General features: G+C 35.3%; 2 protein-coding genes across 2 annotated transcripts in view; one reads left to right on the top strand and one right to left on the bottom strand.

Moving 5' to 3' along the window:
* Window positions 1-26,071, bottom strand: part of LOC127874091 (uncharacterized) — a 331,818-nt gene that overhangs the window by 93,868 nt on the left and 211,879 nt on the right. The window lies entirely within an intron of this gene.
* The window catches only part of LOC127874053 (uncharacterized), a 44,757-nt gene continuing 38,787 nt past the window's right edge, over window positions 20,102-26,071 (top strand). The window contains exon 1 of the mRNA XM_052418167.1: window positions 20,102-20,628. Within this exon, the coding sequence (XP_052274127.1) occupies window positions 20,291-20,628 (338 nt within the window). The 5' untranslated portion in view covers window positions 20,102-20,290. The remainder of the gene's footprint in view (window positions 20,629-26,071) is intronic.

Raw genomic sequence — 26,071 nt, 5'->3', positions numbered from 1 at the left:
AAATGGCAAAAAACATGCTTTTAAGTATTTTTAGTGTATTTCTATGAAAAATACGAAGAAATAAACCTTGTTATGTTCATGATTGTACTAAATATGAAGGCTGCCTCAATTAAGTGTCTGCTGCACTGTCCAAACTGTAAAAATGTCCGCCATTCCATGTCGGTGAAATGGGGCTCTGTTTGAATGTTCATGCTTTATGCACAAGCTATTGTTGCGTTACTGGATCACGGAGTCCCTGGCGTTGAATTCTGACTTCATATAGCACACTAACGCTACACGGTCAACCAATATGCCTTTGAATTCAAGTCGGAAAGCAATTTAGCCCTTATTTGGGTATATCAGGGTGGGGGGTCAACTTGAAAAACAACTATTCCAGGTCAAATTATCTGAACTCATGCATTTAAGGCACTTATTTTCTTCTCTTTTGTTAAGAAATGACCAAAAATCAGCTTTCCCAGTCATATTTTGCACTTGCAGATGATATTTCATTTTTACCTAAAGCTAGTTTAGGTTACAATATACCAAAAGATTTCCTACACAAATTCAATGTAAAAGCAATAACTTCAACAAAAAATAAAGTCAAACTTTTGCGCATAGAGACCCCCATAACCATACCTTTTCTTAAAGAGCATTCCAAGCCGCAATGATTTAGACAATAAAAAAGGGGGGTCATGCGTTTTGCAAGAAAGAACTCGATGCGAATCAGCGGTCACTGTTTTACAGCCATCAATTTACCGGGTTCGTACCAGTGGATGAGGGTTTCCCGCCATCTGTCAAAGTCTCATGTAGTCTTTAACCTTCAAGCAAATGAGTGAATTTCTGTTAAACATCAATGTTTTCCCTACCACATGCACAAAGAAACATTCCAAAATAAAGTCATGGCAAGTGCCCACACAGAAAATTGTGTCTTCTTATAAATGATGTTCAGGTTTTTAAAGAGTATAGCATTGCACTCCCAAAAGATTTAGTATATTGTAACCATCAGTTAAGGATAAAGATTTGTATAGGGTGTTTGGAAACAGGGCATAGTATCAGGCTGCTCTTATGGAAGGGGATTTCCGCCAGTGCATGCATGATGTTAAATGACATTCTTATTTTAACAACTGTCATGTGCATTCTGTAACATGGTAGTTGCATTTCGCCTAGTTACATTAGCTGCACAAGCACTTCATATACTTGTGTCATATTGATAAATTGATATTTACTTCATATAAATCTTTACTGCGTGTGTGTTATTGACAACTGCAGTTAACCTTTTGGACTTTTTGTATGAATGCTAATTCTAACGGCGTTCTTTGTTTTACTATGTGCATTTGGCTATGTTGCTACTGAATTTAACAAGCTGTTAATGTCTTTGTGAATCTATATTTCTTCTTAAGTCGATTGCTAGTGCGTCTATGGTTTAGGATTAGTTTTCGGTTTTGCATACACCGCAATTATAAATAGTTCACGTTAGGCCTAAATTAAAATTGAGTTTGTTTGCCCTTTACCGACCGACCCACTTTTTACCCCCCGACCCAAAAAATTTTATTGCGATTTCTGAAAACTTATTTTTTTTATTTTCGTTTTTTTCGACGATGACAAAAGAGCCGAAAGCAATATTTATTCATGCGCGTATTTATATCCCTGTCTATTATTATCGCCCCTGACCGATCTAGGTCGCTCCGATGGTTGGAATTTCATACGCCCCAGAATAGACAGTAATGCAAGCGTCTATAACCAGCATCGCGATCGGCGGTGTTCCGTGAAAATGGCCGAACGACATCATACTTAACCATTGGTTCGCGAAAGTAGTCGGACATATACGAGTTTACGTTCGTTGTACACATGTTGTTTACGTGATCCAAGATGGCCGACAATTAAAAGAAATAACGATGCTCAGCGAGAACAAATAACTATCGAATTTACGACGGACATCATATAATTAGTATCGATTAATGAAAAGAGCGTGTCATTCTACGATTGAGCATAGGTTTTAGATACAAATAAAACTCTCTTTTTTTTGCAAATGTATGAACTGAATGTCACAGAACAAGTGATAAAGTGTTTGAAAATTGGAATGCAGTCTACTCGCAAAGAAAAATACATCTTACAGTTACAGGATTTTTTTTGTCGAAAATGCAAAATAAAAGACAAACATGATTTGATTTATATGCAAGTGGATCTGTGTTTAATCAGATTCATGTGCATATTCTGCTTTATTATGTTTGCCACACTGAACAGTTTACTGTAATGGCATGTTAGTGAAATGGATATGTAAAGGTAAACTTATTTAATTTATTATTAATGTCTCTTAGCTAAATACATCGACAACACTCAAGTATATATGTTTAAAGCGTTAGTATATCCACAAACTGAAACTAACACCCACTGTCCTACAGTGGGACTAACCACCCTCTCCCCCGTTGCGCCTACACCGAAAGGTCCTGCAACGTACCTATCCAGATCCAGAATTTATTTCCCCAAATCAAGTTTTCATGCTTATGTTAGTTGCAATAATACAACTCCCAGCTATTGACCCTCTGAGCTGTACGTATGTACTCATAAAAGTTCAGAGCATTCAAGAAGAAATAATGCTTTATAATAATGTTCAGTTTGCACTTTTATGAATTTACTTTTCCATGCTGAGACTATGCACTAACCGGTCAAACACTTAAAATTGAGGCCTGTAAAAACTTCAACAGGCCTGTGAATTGTTTCTCCTGGTAGGCAAGTCTGGCCTGTAAAATGTGATGGTCTTTCGCCACGTCTGAATTTTTCCATTAAAGGCTTTGGGCTGTCTTTCTACACTCCTTCAATGCTTGTTGCATGCTAATTAAGCCCAATTTAAGGGAAAGGTTTAAGTTAAAAATAAAAGCTGTCTGGCTGTTAAATAATTACAAATGCATTTGAGCAATTAAAATCATATAATGAACAAATATTTGATGTAATAACACACAAGCATGCATTTGATATTAATATATGCAAGAAACAGCAAACAAGATAATGTTAAGCTACATAGGGCTTCGTACACTGCAACAGTGCTTTAATAAAAGTGTTTTAAATATTCATAGACTATTAGTGTATTAAAAACATAATTTCTCAAATAAAATAAAATAATTTTCCTACCTACCTACCCACCTGTAAAATTTAGGGTCGGTTAAGGGCAAACAAACAATATTTTAATTGTGGCCTACGAAAAGGAGAACCAGTATTCAAAAACATAATTCCAGCGCAAATTGCAGTGTAAATTACTATTCCCGGGAGATCACTCTAAACATAAAAATCAAAATCTTCGGTATCGATCGTGATATATCGACTATCTCTGGAATCCTCCGTAAATAAATGCCTCATTTAAATACAATGAATATTCATTATGTCGAAATACCGTCTTCCAATAGCCTCATTTACTAATAAGCGGTGAGTGGGTAAAAACATAGCCGTCTGCAACATGCCTAATGCTGCGTCACAAATTACTATTAGCAATTTAATGTTGATGTTTTTACTTTCATGACGCATATCAACTATTTTGTTGAGAATCTCGAACATGTTTTAAGAAATTGATAAGGAAACATTAGGCATTTTTCGTCGAAAAAAAATAAGACTATGCCTCACCCTTTGATATCATTTTTCTGACTGCGGAATGAGGACGCAAATAAAGGGTTGAAGGCGATTTCTTTGTGTAATAATGACACTTAATTGTTTCGTGTCATCGATCTTTAGTAATGTTTGTTACGGATAAGTTTTGTTCTCGTTCACTAACTACCTCTAATTGTGTATTCATATTACATGTCTGCTATTTACACTATAGCTACCTACCCCCTAACTCACATATACCGATGTACTAATTTAGTAGTTTTAAAGACCTATTTGCTAATTAATAAGTAACACCGGAACCACGAGGCTCGACATGACTTTGTGAAACAAATGACTTGAGAGGTTTATTGTTTTGTATTACTTTGTTACTACGTTAGCCCTGTCACACCGGACTGGCGTCCTTACGGCGACCTAAGATTGTGTTTCTGGAAATATCTGATTGTCGTAGTAAGGACGCCAATGACTTTTTCTGTAAAAATACTGTTTTTAGCCTTCCCGTCACACCAGCGTCCTGGTTTATGGCGTTCTGCCCATATCTTTCCCATCACACGCAACATTCATATTTGTATATGAGCTTCATTCTGGGAAAACGTGGCTTAATGCTTGTGCGTAGAGTGTCGTCCTAGATTAGCATGTGCAGAGCGCACTGGCTAATTAGGGACGACCTTTTCCGCCTAAACTATATTTTTGATTAGGAAAAAAACTAAATGAAATTCGATAGGTACTTTAAACGATACTTAATACACGCATTAATTACATTTGTAATGCACAATATTATCATATAAATTATTAAAGTAATAAACAAAAATTCCAATAATTACTTAAAAATTGAGAAGGCAACTTGTCATTCATATGACCCAGTGTATTAAAACTATTACCGAAAGTGGTTACAGCAGGCATTATAAGTATAGTCAATAATAAGCCTATACATGAGTGTCAAGCTGAATGTGTTATATGGCCAATAAAGGGATACTAAATACACATGTTAATATAAACTATAACTGGGTTACCTTTGTTTCAACTCTATTTTGTTAGTTTTATATATATTAAACTAACAAAATAGAGTTGAAACAAAGGTAACCCAGTTATAGTTTCCCTTCCTAAATTGTATTGGCAGGTTTAACGCCTGGGAATTTATGTGCGAAAATATTTTTTTAGGATGCGGTTTCAAAAATATGCTACTTGACCGAATTTTAAATATTTACAGTTTTCCAGGAAAGATTTTCGAAACCGAAAAAAAAAACGAAAGTCGTAATTTGATTGAAAATCTATCGACACGCCCTATTTCTCACAAGCGTTAAAGTGAGCCTTATTCTGGATTCACGTTCTTAAAGTGTCATCAGAGACTATGCTCTGAAGTGCGCATAGGCTAATCCGGCACAACACTTTCCGCCTTTATGGTATTTTTCCTTTAAAGAAAGTATTTTCTAAGCAAAATCCTGTAATGATTCAGCCCCTATTAGCCTGTGCGGAATGCGCCGACTAGTCTGGTTTGACACTCTAGGACTGCACAAGCTAGTCCCGCGCAACATTTCCGCTTTTATAGCACTGTTCCTTTAAAGGAAGCAAACATCCACTTTAGGCGTCCCAGATTAACCTGTGTTGCCTGAGTCGGCTAATCTTGAATAATACTCTAGGCATATGCGCTTTTGGAAAATGGGGTTTAATTAATGTGCGTAAAATGTCGTCCCATATTAGTCTGTGCAGTCCGCATATGCATATGTCCATCCGTACCTTAGGTCGTTCCTTCGTTTGTCCTTGCGCCATTTGTCCCTTATTTAGTCCGTCCGTCCGTCAATGCGTTCGTCCGTCCGTCAATTCGTTTGTCTTGAACACTATTTAAACTAAGCTTTTGGTTGTTCGTTCTGCAGTCGGATGTTTCCACTGACCGAGTTTCTTGACTGTTTTGTGCCGTGGAGTTCACAATGCCTTCGTTCATCCGTGCGTCCGTTCGTTTGTCTATTCTTTCGTCCGTCCGTTCGTTCGTCCCTTCTTCGGTTCGTCCGTCTGTTCGTTCGTTCATCCGTCTACAGTTTTCGCTAGCGGCTGACAGTTTGTTCATTTAATACAGGTTATTGTACCAAAGTTTAGTTTTCGGCAACTTTTTTGGCTACAGTTTCCACTCGCGGCTGAAAATTTGTCAAATTAAAGTAACATTACTATTCAAAATCAACGAAAATTTCGTACAATTGTTCGTACAATAAACTTAACCAATTAAAAATCAGTGTTCCTTATGGCAATTGCCGAAATTTCAACGTCAGATGTGGTCTGGTAAAATAGATGTATTTAGATACAAAATGCTCGTTTTTATTATTGTTTTGCATATCTATTCATACGACACATGGACACTAAAATGGTGTTAGTGTGTCGTATGAATTGATATATTTGTGGGAATTAATTGTGGCCACAAATAAATAAAAACGAGCATTTTGTATCTACAAAAATCTATGTTATCATACCACACATAGCGTTGAAATTTTGGCTATTGCTATAAGGAACACTGATTATTAAGGTGTTAACTTTATTTGACGCAATACTTCACAAATTTTTTGTAGATTTTGAGCGTTATAGAGACTGGAAATAGTCCACTGTGTTCTGTTTCTGGCTACCTTTTGGCTTGCGGCTTAGGTAGCCAGTACCGTCTATAGGTTTTGGCTATTCAGCCGCAACCTAGCCGCTACTGGCTGACTTTCGCTAGTTAGCCGCTACCTTTTCATTTCTGTAAGGGTGTCTTTAATGTTTCTTATTTATATGTGACAACATGCTTTTTTTTAATGTATCTAATGATTTTACCTGTATTATTTAGCATAGAACGCGTATATAAAATAATATATGGTAAATAAAACGGATTAAAAGGTTAATCAGTTCGTATTATTGTATTCAACGGGTTTTTAAAGCAGTAGCCAGGTGCCTGTGTATTGAGCTGATAAGATTGGGATCACCACAGCAGGTTGCTAATACACGGTGTAGACTTCAACTGTTTTGTGTAGATTTGGGAATATCATTATGTAAGTGGTGTGTAACCTATATGTATTAACGTAATTTTGTGAGAAAAATTACATATGGTCTCGAGTAAAGATGAAGCATAAAACAAAACAATAGTTGGGTAGATTTGGGTAGATTTGGGTAGATTTAGGTAATTCGTGTCGTCCCCGGAAAACACTACATCCAGATAATACTCGCTCAACACGACGTTTGTAACGTAAATGAAAACAAGTTTATAATCAGAGATCACGCCAATTTGCTCGAAAGCCAAATGAAAGCCTAGCGCTCGAAATGGAGAATAAAATATTATGCAATTTACGTAATAAACAATAATACTTGACCTTTTAGAATTGAAAGGTGTCCACACATTTAAAATGGCGCGATGAAGAAATTTGTCAGGGTATATATGTAACAACACCGTGCATAAAATTAACATTTTTACGTACACTACCGATAACTACCGAAAATTAATAGAAAACTCTGGTTCCCCGTCTCTTATTATGAATTTAGTATTACTAATGCGTTCGTCTTAGTGCAGTTGGCGTTCGGCTTACTTCATGATAGCTGCTGCCTTGTGCTTTAAAGTCATTTTGCTTAGTAAAACTTACAATAAATATGCATTTTCACGCATAACTTAGTATTAAAATGATGATAGTTCAGCAACATGAAGATAGGCACATGAACTTTTTAACAGAAATGATTCATTTGTCATTTACTGGCAAGAATACATGATTTGCATACATCGAGTAAACATTAAAACGAAGTATGCAAGTAATGTAACACTAACTGATACAAAAAAGCATAAACACGCAAGGAAGACGCAGTTATTTTAAAACAAATAAAACAAAGCAAAATGCAATTGTCATTTAGCAACATGCATGTAATCGCGGGGATTTGATCGTTGTGATCTTTGTTCACATGTGGTCTTTATTTGCAGGGTGGATTTAAACTTTGCAAAAATGCTAGTATAGGCCTTTAATAGGTACCTTATTTATGTATGTGCTCTATTGTTTAAATGTGTGAAAACTAATGCATGTGTAATGTAACTAATAAAGGATTGAAAACACAGTTTTGTGTTTATATAGCGTCCATAAACCACTCATGAACTAACACATTCTCTGAAGCGTAATCCGACTCACGTTTTGGGTTTTTACTTTCAGAGTTAAAGTTCCCCTCAAACTTGTCCAATATCTCACGTTTTCGCTTCAGAATGTTCTGGATTTAAGTTTTGACTACACCAAGATCACTAAATCGATGTGTGAACTGGTAAGATGTTTATCACGTGACTATCACAGCATCATCATGTGGCCATTGTTTTATACAAACAAATAATAAAAATATGAAAATTTAAACAATAATCAAGAATTGTTTATTTGTCCATTATAGAACGTTATTACAGTAATAATGCATGTGTGATTCTGTCTTTGCTCACTAACATTGTTTTTTGTGTACAGAGTAAACAGAATAGAGCTAATAATATGATTCAATACATGTGATACAAACATACCCTGCAATACCAAATACACAAATATAGACAAACATGTTTCATTGTGACTATAAACTGTTTGACACGTGATATTTGATTTGAATGTGACATTTTAAGATGCTATCCTGCTTTTAATGATATGCAAGGCACCTCCCTGGCTACTGAACACCTGATGTTATATTTTTTTATTCACCACATGACATGGCACTTAAGTTCTATTCGGCTGAAAAGAGATTATAGCAGATATGGTTACAAAATGTTAAATTTGTATATTATTATAAATGTAAATTTAGTTACCACGGGACTATCATGTTTCTTTGTATGATACATAGTGATACAGGGGACAAAAATATTTATAAATGGCACTCGTCCTGCAGGACAAGTGCATTAAAATGTTCACTTGTCCTGCAAACACATGCACTTATCCTTCAAATATGTGTGAAAGAAAGATTGCAAAGGACTGATATGACTAACAATGTTTCCTAAATCACTGCTAAAATGCTGCTTACTAAGTTATTCATGCCAGCTGATCACAGAAGAAATGTTAACTTACTTTATTTATGAGGAACACAAAATAAATAAATGAAGACAAATTTGTTTTTTCCTTTTTCTAATGCTTGCGTGCTTTCCATTTCGGATGGTTGAACATCGCTCCTGCCCCCTTTAAAGAACGCTCGTATGTCAGACATTTTTCAGATGAAATTCAGACTGGTTTAAAACCGTACTTCGCAGTAAAATAATTCTTTAAAAAAATCAATACGTACAGTGAATGAAGTCAGATGGTTCCCTGTCAACATAGACGCGCAAAGTTTACACCAAAAAGCCAATATTTACTCTGGACACAGTCTCGCATAACAACGCGCACCTGCTGTATGAAATTTACAATTACGATTTCCGGTTCATTCGCGTTCTACTTTCGGAATAGATATGCTTAAAGAAATGATTTTATTTAATGAAAGAGTCTTACTGGTCAGAAAATACATATTTTAACATCAGTTTTTTTTCACTCGTCCTGTAGGACGAGAGCTTTAGGGAAATTCACTCGTCCTTTCAAGATTTCACTCGTCAATACGAGCGGACGAGTGGAATTTTTGTCCCCTGTGATACTCAGCTTTGGAATTTGTAAATTTCATCTACATGTATCAATTGAATCGCATAGAATGAAAATGAAATGCATAACAAAATATTAAGAAGAAACAAGTGTTGTACAGAGGATAAAACCCCTTTCCATAAATTCATTAAAACAAACTATGAGCAATAATTAAGTAGAGTAATTATTACTTTGCATACAGGACTTGAACACTGAAAAGGAAAGTAAACAAACTATGTACCAAGCTATCTTTGTGACCTTGACAATATCACCATCTTTGTTTCAAAACAAACTGGCCCATCAAGCTTGTATTACTGCCAAGTTAGCATAAATGTAAAACTGTATTACATCCATTTTTGGTGGACAACTTTATGCATTGGATTAAAGCCAAACACATTGCCTCTGTCTTTGAAATGAAATACATGTTAATCAGTACATATAGATGCAATTTGAAAGTGTGCAAACTTGTCATTAAATCTATAGCCTAGTTAGCAAGTAATTTATTATTTTTCAAACGGTACCTCTTTTAAAACCAAAAGTAGGATTTCTAGACATATACGTCCATTCATTTCGACAAACGCGATTACTTTTAAGTTTTAAAGCGCACACAAGACAGATTTCTACCTAATGTAACCACCATGTTCTAATTGGCATTGATAACATAAAATCTATAGCCTTAATATTAATGTTAGCAAGTAATTTATTATTTTTCAAACGGTATATACCGCTTTTAAAAGTGAAAGTAGGATTTCTAGATGTATACGTCCATTTCAACAAACACGATTATTTTTAAGTTTTAAAGCACAAAAAGACAGATTTCTATCTTGCAACCACCAGATATATTCTAATTGGCATACATGTAGATAAAATATGTTTCTTATGTATACATAAATTTACTATGCCAAATAAGGTGTGTGGCTTTAAGGTAGTGCACCTCTAATGGGCACATATCCAAATATAATCTAATTAATTATTTTCTTAATCAGCATCATTTCACTGAACTACATGCAAATTTGTAGGTAGGCTTTCCATGCTTTTTAAAAAAATATACCGATTTTTTCAAAACCACCCCCACGCTCGGCTTTTGTCCAGTTTATTTTCACCCCTGGGGAATATAAAAGTTCCATTATTCATTCAAATTTCCAAATATGGGCATGCAGTTGGTGTGTACAGATGCTGTAAAGGTGTTTAAAGTTTAAACAAGATGAAATAAGTATTCTTTTACAGACATTTATTTTTTACAAATTTTTATCTATGGAAGAGCACCATGAAATGTAAGTGATTTCAGCCAAGTAAAAATTGGGTCGGTTAAAAACAAAGTGTCATAAAATTCAAAATAGTATCATTTAAGTCATATTTTAAACTTAGTTTTTATAGAAACACTATATACAGCAAAAATACCAAGAACTAGACAGATTTACCGTTTACTTTTTGAAATAAAAATAAAAATGCAACATGCATGGTTCGTATTTTCAACAGTAAATCACCCAATTTCGCCATAACGTTGTTTTAATTTTAATAATTGAAAAATGTGCATAATAATTGCAACATATTTAACAATAAATATAGCTTATATGCCATATTAAATCAAATTACGTAAGAAAATAAATAAAACGCGTCGCAAAAAATTATACGTCGTCGGCAGGATTCGAACCTGCGCGGGAATATCCCAAAAGATTTCTAGTCTATCGCCTTAACCACTATGCTACGGCACCTAATAGTAGGCTCTTCAACCTTCGAAGAAATCGCGGGAAATCATTAGAGGTGCACTACCTTAAGTCTGATTTTCCTCAATTCAGCCATTTCTCACAAGTGAATACAAAGAAATATGATATCAATGTACAATAAACTATAAAGCTGATGGCGATAACAACAAGTTGACATAAACATGCAATTAAAATGCAAATCACATAAACTGGTTACTTAGCTGAAATTTCATGTGGAAAGGACTTTTTTAAAAGTCACAATAACACATGATCTATCTGACATCAAAATATATCATTTCTGCAAACCTGACCAAGATACGCTGTATTTATTATTAGGGAGACATGCCTTATGCATTCCCATTTTTTAGTTAAGCTTGGCTTCAAATATGCGAGTCCCGAACTGAAAGTGTGAGTCTCAAGTATTGGAAACTTTCTTTAAATAAATGAAACCTACTCAAAATACAAATTAGTAGTAGAACCCCGGTCATTAATTTTCTGAAATAAAAAGCATGATGATCAGATATCTAATCTTGAGGAAACCAGGGAAGTTCTCATACAAGTATGACATTTTCTTTTACAAAACTCAGTTCCCAATAATAAAGAAATAACAAGAGATGTGTTTGTCAGAAACACTATGTCCCCTTCTGCGCCGCTTTGAAGCTATATATTTGACCTTTGACCTTGAAGGATGACCTTCACCTTTCACCACTTAAAATTATAATTATGTGCAGCTGCATGATAAACACATGCATGCCAAATATGAAGTTGCTTTCTTCAATATTGCAAAAGTTAAGGCAAAATGTTCAAGTTGGAGCAAACAAACAAACAAACCAACCAACAGACAGGGCAATAACAATATATCCCCCACTATAGTAGTGGGGGACATAAAAATGTAACAAAAGCTTAGACAATTCTCTTCCTAATTCACTTAAAATCGTTTATGTTGTTCCAACTGGTTATTTTTCGTTCACAACTACAATCTCTCAACCATTACAATGCTCCTCCCACTGAAAGCATCAGGTTATGTTTGACCAGTGTCCATGTTTTCATTAACATGTATTATTATTCTTATTAATTATAAAAATAAATATGGGTTATGTCGCCATTATATTTTATAAAGATGTAAATTTCATTTCTATACGACTTTCCAAGAACGAGTTCACATGCTGTCAGGTCTTTATTTTTTTAAATAAAGAAATACTACTAAATGATGAACCTTGTATTAAATTCTACCTAGTTTTAAATAAAACAATATCTCAATTCAATAAGGATACCCAAATTATGTGAAACAGGTGATTTACTTTCCAAATTGAATTATTTAATTTGACATTAACACCTTTTTGTTTAATCTCCAAAACATGCCAGCCAACATACAGGAACAAGGTGCTCATTTTTATGATGTAAATGTTAACCCCTACACCATTAACTAAAAACATTTCATTATTCCAAAGTAAATTAACCCTTAAATTTCCCACTCAGAAGCAAAGTGAAAATTGCTATGAGCAAACAGCATAAAACCAGAACAGCCTGCAAGTCACTCGCAGTCTTATCAGATTCTATGTTGTTTGCTGTTCATCAGTACCTATGGGTTGGAAATAAAGCCATAAAAACTTGAATTTAGTAATAAAGTAAATATAACTTTCAAAGGGACTATAAATGCGTCTAAATATGTATGTAAGTGGTAAAGGGTTAATTATCTATTTATAATGCACAATGCAATATTTGGGTATCTCATTTCTATCCACCCCCAAATAAGGTAAACTTGAAAACGAATGGTCTTAAAAGATAAAGTCTTGTTTTTATTACATTTTTTACAATAATTTTTGTCACTGGATTTATCTTATACATCCCGAAAACAATAATGACTAAGCAGACAATCAAATTATTGTTATAAAATGAGAAATTACTTATTATAAGTCAATAATCCTTTTGTAACAATGTTTTCGGGTTCTATATGGACATTATACTTAAAGTTCATGCCCACAAACGGCAGATATTCGATTTTTTGTAATTAAATAAATCGTCTGCCAAAATTTGCAGCAGGTAATAATGAGTTAAAGCAATGATATATTTATACAAGTGTTCCGCGGTCGGAGACATATGCACCCCCCAAATGTTGCCTTGACCATGACCTTGAGCTTTGACCTAGTTAAATCGATAGGGGTCATCTGCCAGTCATGCTCAATGTACCTATGAAGTTTCATGATCCTAGGCCTAAGCGTTCTTGAGTTATCATCCGGAAACCATTTGGTGGACGGACCGACAGACGGACTGACAGACCGACCAACATGTGCAAAACAATATACCCCCTTTTCTTCGAAAGGGGGCATAATAAGCAAAATATAGTAAAAGCATACGATTACTGGTCCACACCATAGAGATCCATTTGGAAAAATAAAACTAATTTAATAAAAAAATTAATTTCTTTTTACGTTCACCGGGCATTGTCTAATTTGTAGATACTGAAATACCCCACCCACTTTTTAACTATTGTTTGGTCAATAACTAATAATTTTACAATTTTAAGTTTGCTTAATGAACTTAAAAATGCATAATTATTGTTAAGTTTATTAATTCAAAACATAGGACACCTACAATTTCAGACTTGAAAACAAAAAAACAGACCAAGCACAATCATCAACTATGTGATTGAGTATATTTTTTTGTAATTTTCTCCTGTACTGACACTAACTACAACTGATTTTTTTTTAGTTTTCCGCTCATTAGATTCTTCTAGACTTTTGATATGTTTAAAAGTGAGGGTCGAAGTATCAAAATCAGTCATCATTATTATTATTGGGCTAAATTGACTGGACTAAATGTTTAACATATGATATCATGGGGTACCCACATTGAAAAATATTTAAAAAATCAGTTCAAATTAATTATATTGAACAGGCCTATTTGTTTTAAATACATCTATCGATACATTAAATGGCCCCATTCTAGTTCAACACAATATTTGCATGATGTTAAATATCGTATAAATATATATGTCAAACACACCTATGCACCTATGACATATGTTTAGACAGATTTAAAGAGTATCTCAACCAAAATTTAGGGCTCATGCATGTTTTGTTTAGGGTTTACATAATTAATAGCCAAGAACAAACTGTCTTATGCACCTTTGGGACATATGTTTGCATGCAGTGTTCACAAAATCAGCCAAATTAGATGTTGATAATTGTGATATATTTAAAACGTTTCTCATAAATTATAAAAATACCGTCAGTATACTGTGTCAAAACGTACTCACCGACAAAATAATTTCATAGTACTTTCCATACAGAAATCTTGTATAATCGTATACAATAAAATTGTACCAATTTAGAAATTGAATAAGAATGATTTACACGTCTAAATAAATAGAGAATACATGGCTAGTGCCCAGTTGAAGAAAGTTTATCCGGTGAGGCTTCGAAAAGGAAAATAGGGCAAGCTTTAGCGACAAATATCATAACTACAACAAAAATTAGCAAATCTGAAAAAAAAATTCAATTTTGTCAATTTACCTACACGTGAACAGGTCCCTTTAAAACTATAAGTAAAAGAGATTTGTTACATTTCAGTTACATCAGTAACATTACTGAATGAGTTTTGTGATTAGTATGGTATTATACTGTACTAGACAGGGAAGATACTGTGTTGGGAAGATTAATTGTGATCTTGTAGCTTGATTTATAAATATGTGAACACAGACATGAGGATTTGCTTTCATATTTATTTTTAACGTCGATGAAATACAGTCCATAGGCCTCTTTTCAACCATTGTAAACCCATTTTAAGTTAACGGATATGATATTATGAAACTGATGGTTATACAATAAGTATCAATTAAAATGTGTCTTATATCCATGAGATCTTAGGGTTACAACACACCGAAATGTTAATCATTATAGCCATCTGTATGGCTTATTAATTAATGAGTTCAATATTTCCCTGCTATTTATGCCCCCCTTCGATGAACGGGGGTTATATTGTTTTGCACATGTTGGTCAGTCAGTTGGCCTGTCCGTCCGTCCACCAAATGATTTCCGGATGATAACTCAAGAACGCTTAGGCCTAGGATCATGAAACTTCATAGGTACATTGATCATCACTGGCAGATGACCCCTTTTGATTTTCAGGTGACTAGGTCAAATGTCAAACTCACAGTGACTCGAAACAGTAAAATGGTTTCCGGATGATAATTCAAGAATGCTTAGGCCTAGGATCATGAAACTTTATAGGTACATTGATCATGACTCAGGGGTTTTTTTACTAAGAAAGTGACGCCAATATTCGGCGTCTTCCCCTACCAGAATTTTTCCCCTAAAAAAACCATTTCCCCTTCAAAAATATAATTTTTCACCAAAATATAATATTTTACCCTCAAAGAAATGTTTTTTTTCTTTTGGGAAGTCGACACTTATCCAATTTGTACCATGTGCAACGATCTCGCTCTCTCTCTTTCTCTCTCCCGACGAACACTCAAATCTGTGAATCCCAGTGATTCTATATATAGCTCTTAAATTACTCATGTAAACCGGGCAACTAATCGTATTAATCATGTGACTATTTTGCTGGATTCCGGTCTTGCGCGAGAAGGGTGTTTCGTCAATTAATTACCGGAAACCAGTCGAATTTTCATCCGGGTTATGTGAAAGCCAAGATATAAACGTTAAAACAGAAAAAAGTCTCACAATTGGCGTTCATACACAAACAAAATAATACGTTCGGACTCGGAAAATATTAATTGCGTTGACGCATTTTTTAAGAATGAATCATCAAAAACCGTTTAAACCCAGCAGGATTCGGAGGTATGTGTAATCAACATCGATTAATACTGACGGATTATTGTGAAAGTGAAAGTAGACAATCGGCAGCTGCCGCACCTTTCCCTTCCAATACTGTAGCAGATCTAGATCGTCAACCCATTCATCATGAAATTGAAATCGCAATATTGACATCGTTCCCTGGCCCCAGTTGAAAACATTTCCCATTATAAGATCTACCCCTGCAACTTTATTTAGGACTTTGACTTTAATATCATACTTGTTCATGTGTTTAAGAACAAAAAGGTCAGAGACATGCCTCTTTTTCAAAAAAAACACCTGAAGTCTGTAGACGAGTTATAGACATTAAAATGAACAGTTTTTATTTTTTCCCCAAATATGTCTCTTTCGCACTCGATTTTCCCCTTTTACCCAGCGTCCAGCGTCTTCCCCTTTTTCTAAAAAAAACCCTGTGACTGGCAGATGACCCCTTTTGATTTTCAGGTGACTAGGTCAAAGGTCAAGGTCACTGATCTGAAGCATTTAATTGTTTCTAACGTATTCACACAATGGCTGCCACTACAACTGACAGCCCATTTGGGGGGCATGCGTGTTTTACAAACAGCCCTTGTTATTTTTTTAGATCTATTAATCAATTATCAAACTGTGTATTTTAGAATGTTTATATAATATTAATATTTAATTGTTTTGTAAATTAAATTTGTATCAGGATATTGTATTCCTTGCCTAATAAGAATTCAATAGTCTGACGGCATGTGTTGATGATTGCATATAAATTTAATTTATTTTTAATGGTTCAAATAAAGCAATTGTCATCATACTTGCTATGCTTTCAACAAGTCTAAAAAGAGAGCAGACCTGTTTACTTCTACAGATTCGCCGTAGTTACTACGGATTATTTGGCTAAACTAAGCACTACGGATTTGTACTGAAAAACTACGGACCCATCGATCAAAATGGTCAAATTTCAGTTTTTATGTCCCCCCCTATAGTAGTGGGGGACATAGTAGTGGGGGACATATTGTTTTTGCCCTGTCTGTTGGTCTGTACGTTGGTCTGTTGGTCTGTACGTTGGTCTGTTTGCGCCAACTTTAACATTTTGCAATAACTTTTGCTATATTGAAGATAGCAACTTCATATTTGGCAAGCATGTGTATCCCATGAAGCTGCACATTTTGAGTGGTGAAAGGTCAAGGTCATTCTTCAAGGTCAGAGGTCAAATATATGTGGCCAAAATCGCTCATGTTATGAATACTTTTGCCAAATTGAAGATAGCAACTTGATATTTGGCATGCATGTGTATCTGATGGAGCTGCACATTTTGAGTGGTGAAAGGTCAAGGTCATTCTTCAAGGTCAGAGGTCAAATATATGTGGCCCAAATCGCTTATTTTATGAATACTTTTGCAATATTGAAGATAGCAACTTGATATTTGGCATGCATGTGTATCTCATGGAGCTGCACATTTTGAGTGGTGAAAGGTCAAGGTCAAGGTCATCCTTCACAAGGTCAAGGTCATCCTTCAAGGTCAAACATCATATAGGGGGACATTGTGTTTCACAAACACATCTTGTTAATCGTACTTTCGCTTATTTTCGGTCTTAAAGGGTAATTTATCAATCATAATCATTTTGGCCCTTGCGTAGTAAAAAACGTTGGAATTCAAGCCTCCCGGGGAACGAGTGCTGAAAGAGCTTGTCGAGTCGTCACCGGACGACAACTGACTTGCGTATTGGTTCGCAAATTTAGCCGAATATATACGATTTTACGTTGCTATCCAGTATACACATCTCTCTCTCTATTGCGGAGAATACCGACGATAGTCGATGTATCGGGATTGAGCACGCCTGTTTTTACACACGTCCAAGATGGCGGCAAGCAGACGAGAAATTGCGATTAACGGCGAAAATAATAAATACCATTCAAATTAACAACGGATATCATATGGTCATTATGGAATAATGTAATGCGTGTGTCAATTAATGCAACATACTACGTTTGAGATTTAACAAAACATAAACAAATATTTATCGGAAATCTGCACAGTGAATGTGCGTCACGGAAACGAGTGTTGGAAAATTGGAGTTTAGTCTACTCACAAAGTTAAAGAATTTATTATAATAAAATGAGTATCGTTCGAAAATGGAAAGAGACAAATATGATTTGATTTATATGTTAGTGGATCTGTGAATAATCAGATGCATATGCATTTTCTGCTTTATTATGTTTGTTACGCTGTACAGTTTAATGAAAAAGCATTGAACTGAGATCAAGTGCAAGATATTGAAAGGTAAACAAATAAAATATATTATTTTAACTCCATTTGATACATCATTAACACAACAAGAACACTAAAGGATGTTTGTCAATATTTGTTTATGTTTTCCCCTTATGGTATTTAATTTTTTTAAATACTGAATTAAATTAATAGCTACTCTTTAAGAGCTTATGATCAAATGGTGTATTTAAGAATCTATAGATTATTGCAAGTTTAATATGCATGTGGGTGGATATTAACTAAATATTGTCTTCATTTAAAGAAGACATTGAAACAGCACTTTATAATATAAAATTCTGTCAAACATGCACTTAAAAACACTTTTCTTTTGTTACTTATAATCATATGTATAATGCTTAATGTCTCCCTATTTATTGGTTTATCACGCTATTTTTTCCAATTTCATGGTTTATTTTCCCAATCCAAATGGCACAGGCTGTAACAAAACAAAGCAAAAAAAATCACTTTACAGATTTTATTATTAGCAAGTAAATTCATCTAATGCTTTATGTACCGATAAACTGATATGTGACCCAGTCATGGTGTTTTAATGCTCAAAATGATTGAAAAGTTAAAAACTACTGACAACAGCCCAAAACTACTGAGAGATGCTCTCCATACTACTGAGAAGCAATCGGTAGGGTAAACAGGTCTGAGAGAGATGTTGATGTTATTTGTACTAACTTTTTAAGCCCACGGTAGGGTGGCATAAGCAGTTAATTGCCCGTCAGTCGGTATGTCTGTCTGTCAGTCTGTCCGAAAACTTTAACATTGCCGACAACTTTTGCAATATTGAAGATAGCAACTTGATATTTGGTATGTATGTGTATCTCATAGAGCTGCACATTTTGATTGGTGAAAGTCAAGGTCAAGGTCATCTTAAAGGCCAAATTAAATATATTGCTATAAAGTGGTGCCGTAGGGGGCATTGTGTTTCTGACAAACACATCTTTTGTTATCTCTAAAACATTCATAGACAGTGCTCAGACATCTCGACATTTGCTTGGGATCCCCATTTTTGCAGACAACATCCCTGAAAATCGTTGACCCCAGTCATGGGTACACCAACATTTCATATGAACTCTGCCCTAGGTCAAAAGTCAAGGTCATTGTACTAGACAAAATGAAAACACTTTCTCCACAGCAATTAGATTTTCTTATTATTGGGTAGAATAAACAAGCATGGTTTGAAAGAGTATTAAGTGCAAGAACCAGGCCCCTAGGTCCGAGGTTAAGGTCACTGTTCAAGGTCATATGTAAAATATGTGAAACCAGTCCATAAAACGCTGTTCTTTAAAGAGACCTTCTCAAAGATGTGTGCATGTATTGAAATTTGTCATTAAACGCTTTATATTGATAAATGTAACCATTGGATCTAAAAAGCTCTAGTAAAAAAACTATAAAAAAATTAAAGAAATAAAAAAATTACGCTCAACTCCAGGACTCGAATCACTGACCCCTGGAGTAAAAGTTTATCGCTTAGCCCACTCTGCCATCCATGCTCATTCTATGGTTGTTATATTTTAAACTTTATGTAAGCAATCCTTGTAGTTTCACAAAATATAACGACAGCAGCAGAACTCTGCAAATTATTCAATTGTTTTGCGTTGCAACGCTTGATAATGTTCACATTTTTAAATTGTCAAAAGTTGCATATAATGGATATTTTAGAGCACGGTAAATGTTCAGTATTACTGTTTCCTCATACATATCATAACTACAACAAAAATTTGCAAAACTGAAACATTTGTGTTTAATTTTGTCTATTTACCGAACGTGAAAATGTCCCTTTAAGTAAGTTTGGCTAGCATATGAGGCAGAATTTTACATTCTGTATAAGTAGTGACTATATTGTATTGTTTAACAAGTATTCTTTACAAAGACCCATGTCAAAGTCACAATTCAAGTTCAAATGTCATAACATAGCCAATCTGGAACTAGTTTTAAATAAAATGTACCATTCTTATTAACCTGGCAGTAATTTGTACTTTATGTTTCGAAACTATCTTTATTGTAGACTTCTATGCTTTAAGGCAGTTTAAATTAGCAGTTTATGTATTCAATGCACTTCTTACAATTTCATTCCAGTAGGTTAAAAGTAAAGTGACACTCACTGTACATGTTCTCACGTGACAGTTTACATCATGACGTAGTGAGGCTGGTCACTAGTCCCACACAACTGTGTCGCAAAGAGCTTTTAGGGTTATACGTGGGACAATGTTTTACAAGTTCACATGCAATTTTCTGAGTCATGTTAAAAGTGTTAAATGATGATCAAATGTAAATAGTATAAAATATATATGTATGTATATTATGTTTCTATACTGATGCAGGTTTGTTTGTAATTATAGTGTCAGAAAGTGACTTTGTTAAAACCAGTGAATTTATAAAATGGCAACAAGTTCTCAGTCTTCAGTTGAGCTGGGTTTGCATGAAGTGAAGGACTATATTTGTAATGCCTGTGAAGACCAGAATAATGTTGCGACAAGTGCTGATTTCTATTGTAAACAGTGTGAACGGTTTTATTGTGGAACCTGTATTGATCCACATGGTAAAGCCTTGGCTAAACATACTACATTTGGAAGGGTCGAAATAGATAAATGGCCAGTTTCAAAAAAGGTGGTGGATTTTCTACAAACTTGTGATGTTCATAAGGACCATAAAATTGACCAATTCTGCAACCTGCACAAACAGCTGTGCTGCCCTCAGTGTATATCTGATCAACACAGGTATGTACTCTTCAGTTGTTCAGTTATTATTACAATATGATTAAACAAATATTATTTACAAAAAGTTAGGCTTTTAAACCCATACTCATCACGATGTAAATCCAAAGAAAGAGTCGTTAATTCAAAGTTCATGTTCATTTTCAAACCCACTAACGGGTCTTTAAATTAAGAATTATTATATATGCTTATATTGGGAGATATATTTTAATGTTGAAACTCATCATTTCAAACAGAGAAAAAAATGCGGGAAGTATTGATGACTGAACTATTTTTCTGTGAAATGATGTTTTTATGCCCTCCTTCGAAGAAGAGGGGGGTATATTGCTTTGCACATGTAGGTCTGTCGATCAGTCTGTCGGTCTGTCGGTCGGTCCGTCCACCAGGTGGTTTCCGGATGATAACTCAAGAACGCTTGGGCCTAGGATCATGAAACTTCATAGGTACATTGATCATGACTCGCAGATGATCCCTATTGATTTAGAGGTCACTAGGTCAAAGGTCAACGTCACGGTGACCTGAAATAGTAAAATAGTTTTTGGATGATAACTTAAGAACGCATACGCGGTCAACAGGGCAAACTCTGAACAATATAACTGAAGCAACTGGTCTGTAATCCAAAATCTAAAATTATCAATCCAATGAAACATCATCATTTGAGTAAAATAAAATTGATCAGTAAAAATATTATCAGAATATGAGATTTTTTTTGTATATTTTGTATAATAAATATTGTGTAAATGTTTAATTTTGTTGATTAATATAAATATAAGCTGGACAGGGGAGGTAATACACTATTATATCTTTCTCATATACAGGGGAAACATTTGCAATAAGTTTAAATTTCATGTTTAATAAATAGAGGATATGTGTTCATGTCAGTGTGAGGTCATTTTTTTTTTCATTGTCCCTTGACATATTGCTTTTATATTTTGCATACTTGTTTCCCAACATCACCCCAACCTATATTTCTCCCCCCCCCCAACCTCAACCCCCCCACATTTTTTTTAAACATCATCTAATAAATTACCACACCCCACAGTATACATCCCTCTCACCCCCATCCCCCCATCCCCCCATCCCCCCCATTTTTTTAAACATTAATAAATTACCCCCACCCCACATTATACCCCCACTCACCCCCTACACCCCCTGCCACCCACCCCCCCCCCCCTCAATTTTTTTAAACATCTTATAAATTACCACACCCAACATTATACCCCCTCTCACTCCCCCCTACCACCCTACCCCACAATTTTTTTTAAACATCTTATAAATTACCACACCCCACATTATACTCCCCTCTCACCCCCACCCCCTACCCCCTGTACCCCCCTTATTTTTTTTAAACATCTAAAAAATTACCAACCCCACATTATACCCCCCTCTCACCCCCCCTTACCCCCCCCCCCTCCCCAAAAAAAAATATTTTTTTTAAACATCTAATAAATTACCACACCCAACATTATACCCCCTATCATCCCCACCCTCCTACACCCCCACCCCCCTGAATTTTTTTAAAAACATCTAATTAATTACCACACCCCACATTATACCCCCCTCTCACCCCCACCCCCCTTACCCCCCACCCCCCCCAAAAAAAAATATTTTTTTTTAAACATCTAATAAATTACCACACCCCACATTATACAACCCTCTCAACCCCCACCCCCCCTACCCCCCATCCTCCCTCCCAAATTTTTATTTTTTTATTTTTTAAACATCTAATTAATAACCGCACCCCACATTATACCCCCCTCTCACTCCCCCTACCCCCCAACCCCCCTCCCCCCCATTTTTTTTAAACATCTAATAAATAACCACACCCCACATTATGCCCTTCTCACTCCCCCCTACCCCCCTCCCCCCCCTACCCCACACCCCCCACCCCCCCCCCTAAAAAAAATATTTTGTTTACCTCCTCTCACCCCCACCCCCCTTACCCCCCACCCCCCAAAAAAAACAACATTTTTTAAAACATCTAATAAATTACCACACCCCACATTATACACCCCTCTCAACCACCACCCCCCTACCCCCCCATCCCCCCTCCAAATTTTTTTTTTTTTTTAACATCTAATTAATAACCGAACCCCACATTATACCCCCCTCTCACTCCCCCTACCCCCCAACCCCCCTCCCCCCCCAATTTTGTTTTAAACATCTAATAAATTACTTCACTCACATTATGCCCTTCTCACTCCCCCCTACCCCCCTACCCCCCCCTACCCCACACCCCCACCCCCCTAAAAAAATATTTTGTTTAAACATCTTATAAATTACCACACCCCACATTATACTCCCCTCTCACCCCACCCCCCCTACCCCCCGTACCCCCCTTAAAAAAAAATATTTTTTTAAACATCTAATAAATTTCCACACCCAACATTATACCCCCCCTCTCACCCCCACCCCTCCTACACCTCCCCCCCGAATTTTTTTAAACATCTAATTAATTTCCACACCCCATATTATACCCCCCCTCTCACCCCCACCCCCCTTACCCCCCACCCCCCCCCCCCAAAAAAAAAAACAACATTTTTTAAAACATCTAATAAATTACCACACCCCACATTATACACCCCTCTCAACCACCACCACCCCCTACCCCCCCCATCCCCCCTCCAAATTTTTTTTTTTTTAATTTTTTTTAAACATCTAATTAATAACCGAACCCCACATTATACCCCCCTCTCACTCCCCCTCCCCCGCAACCCCCCTCCCCCCCCCCCAATTTTTTTTTAAACATCTAATAAATTACCACACCCCACATTATGCCCTTCTCACTCCCCCCTACCCCCTACCCCCCCTACCCCCCCCTACCCCACACCCCCACCCCCCCCCCCCCAAAAAAAAATATTATTTTTTTTAAACATCTAATAAATTACCACACCCCACATTATACCCCCTCATTCCCCCCTACTCCCCTTTTGACTTTCAAAATCTCATGAAAAAGTAAATGGAATTTATTTCTTAATTATTTGATCAGTTTTGTAAATCAGAAATACATTTTAATGTCTTTTTCAAAAATGAGTTATTATTAAGCCGAAATATGATGTTCTATCAACTGTACATAATGTTTTCATACTGCAGGATTGGTACTGCAAGGAATGCAAGTAAATTTATTACACCTCAGGCTTTGTTAATAAATGTGCTCAATTGGCTCTATGTATTTGTTCCAAGGGTTATTATTATCTTCACATTTATATAGCTCTCTCTGTTTATTATATAACCAAGAAAATTGCATTGCTGTTTCTCCTTAAAATAATACAGACAACACATTCCATAGAAATTTTCATTTGAACTTAAACTGTAAATAAGAGGGAAACAAAATAATGTGCAAAAGTTTACACCATTTTATTTTGACAATACTTTGAGTCTTTTACGAAATTATAAAAATAAAATACTATTTTAAAAATATACAATTACATAGTTCAAAAGTTGTTTTCTATATATAATTAATCTTGCGAGTAAGTTATATACAGTCAGCAGAGTAATTCTACTAGAACAATTTAAATCCTTGTTACATGTACTATTTAATTCTTTATACGGCTTTCACTTAAGAAAATGTTCAATGAAATAAATCTAGGTTTCTAGGTATATTGTGTCTTTTACCTCAATATTTTGTTGGGGCTAATGTGAAGCCAATGGACATGATACAAAACCTATGAAGATTACCGCCATACAATGTCACATACAAAATAATTATCACATAACCCATGCGTTTTGAGAGAATAAGATTGTTTAAGCTCTTTGTTATATAAGTAAAAATTTATCATGTGAAACAAGGACAGGTTAATTTTTACTCCAAATGTATGATTTGATCACACCTAAAAGAAGAAAACACTAACATGTTTTACACCAAATATTGAACCCCTGACCCTTGCCGTTTCTGTGTTGATAGGGATTATCAAATAGTACATTTATCTATATAAATCAGTTGACCACTGAAGCGCAAACAGTTTTGACCACGGAGACATGCTTTGAGGAAACCAGTGCTCCAGCTAGCAATAACTAGAGGGGCGCTGCGCCCCTCTTAAATTTGCCCACTTAAAAAGCGCCCCTCTATTTTTCTGTCAAATGCCCTTTTGATCTCTAAATTCCTGCTTTCAGGCCGTATAAATTGCCAGGAACATCAACATGAATACACAGATAACACCCTTACATGACTACCTGTGCTGTAATAAGTCAACACATTGTAAACAAACAAGCCCCAAGGGCATGGTTTGTTATCAGATCACTAATTTGCCTTTTGTTGCAGAAGATTATCTCTGAGGTCACGCTTTTGGTGAGGCACAATCACACTGAATGAAATCAAACTCACTATTGATTTTTTTAAACTTCTGAATTCTTTGGCTATAATTTTTTGTTTGCAAAAATAGTGATTTTTAATTCAAAATACCTATTAACATTTGAAAATTAATCATCTTTTTTTAATGCGAATATGCGGTTAAAGTCCGAAACTACGGAATGGAAACATATTTGTGTTTGGATTTTATTTCTGAACTTTAAAACACTGTCTGTCCTCAATCATGATAAATTTTAACATGAATAGAGGCAGACAGTTGTTATTTCAACAAATAAAGAACTTGTTTGAAAGGAGGATTTATCACTCTGCAAGTAAAATGTAATGTTGATATTGTCATATATTTTCGCGACCTAACAAAACTGTCAACGTTGCTGACATTAGTTGAAATAACGTGTTGTGAAATAAATATATCCTATTATTAACAATAACAATGTTTCATTTTAATCTCCAGACTGGATGCTACTTCATGGTGACATTGATCATTGTTTAGACTTTAAATTTGGCAATATAGATTTTTGTTTTAATTAATATTATTATTGTGGATAAACATTGGCTCAAAGTTATTTAAAGCAACGAATTTAGGTAGTGACAATCACAACGTTTTTTTGACCCAGTGAAACCCTTGAATTTATTTCATGTTTTCTTCATTTCATTTTCTTTTAAAAGGCCACTGATGCTGAAACTGGAACCTGAAAGATTAAGATGCAGTTCAATGATGATACGTGATAAAAAAACATCAAAATTCGCCCACAAACACACACACACACACCGGAAAGAAATATGATATCTACATATCTCTAATGCGTTTAGTCGGATGCTAGCCCAAGTCGGTTTGGAAATTGGCTACTACGTTGTTTTCCTGAGCGCCAATGTAGATAGTAATATATTTATTGTAATTTCATTACACAAAATGAGGAACAGCATACAATTGGTGAAGTAATCCAATGCACTAGTGTTTACAATTAAGTATATAGTATAACCAAAGTATATACTTAAGTATATTTATAACCAAATGCCCTATTTTCCAAAATTACGCGTGAAATGTGCCCTTTTTTGGGAAGCTCCCCTCTATTTTGAAAAGCTGGCTGGAGCACTGAGGAAACTTAGCAAAAGAACCACTATATGGTTGGCATGCAA

The sequence above is a fragment of the Dreissena polymorpha genome, chromosome 1, assembly GCF_020536995.1.
Source record: "Dreissena polymorpha isolate Duluth1 chromosome 1, UMN_Dpol_1.0, whole genome shotgun sequence".
NCBI lineage: Eukaryota > Metazoa > Mollusca > Bivalvia > Myida > Dreissenidae > Dreissena > Dreissena polymorpha.
This window is presented reverse-complemented; position numbering and strand designations above follow the sequence as displayed.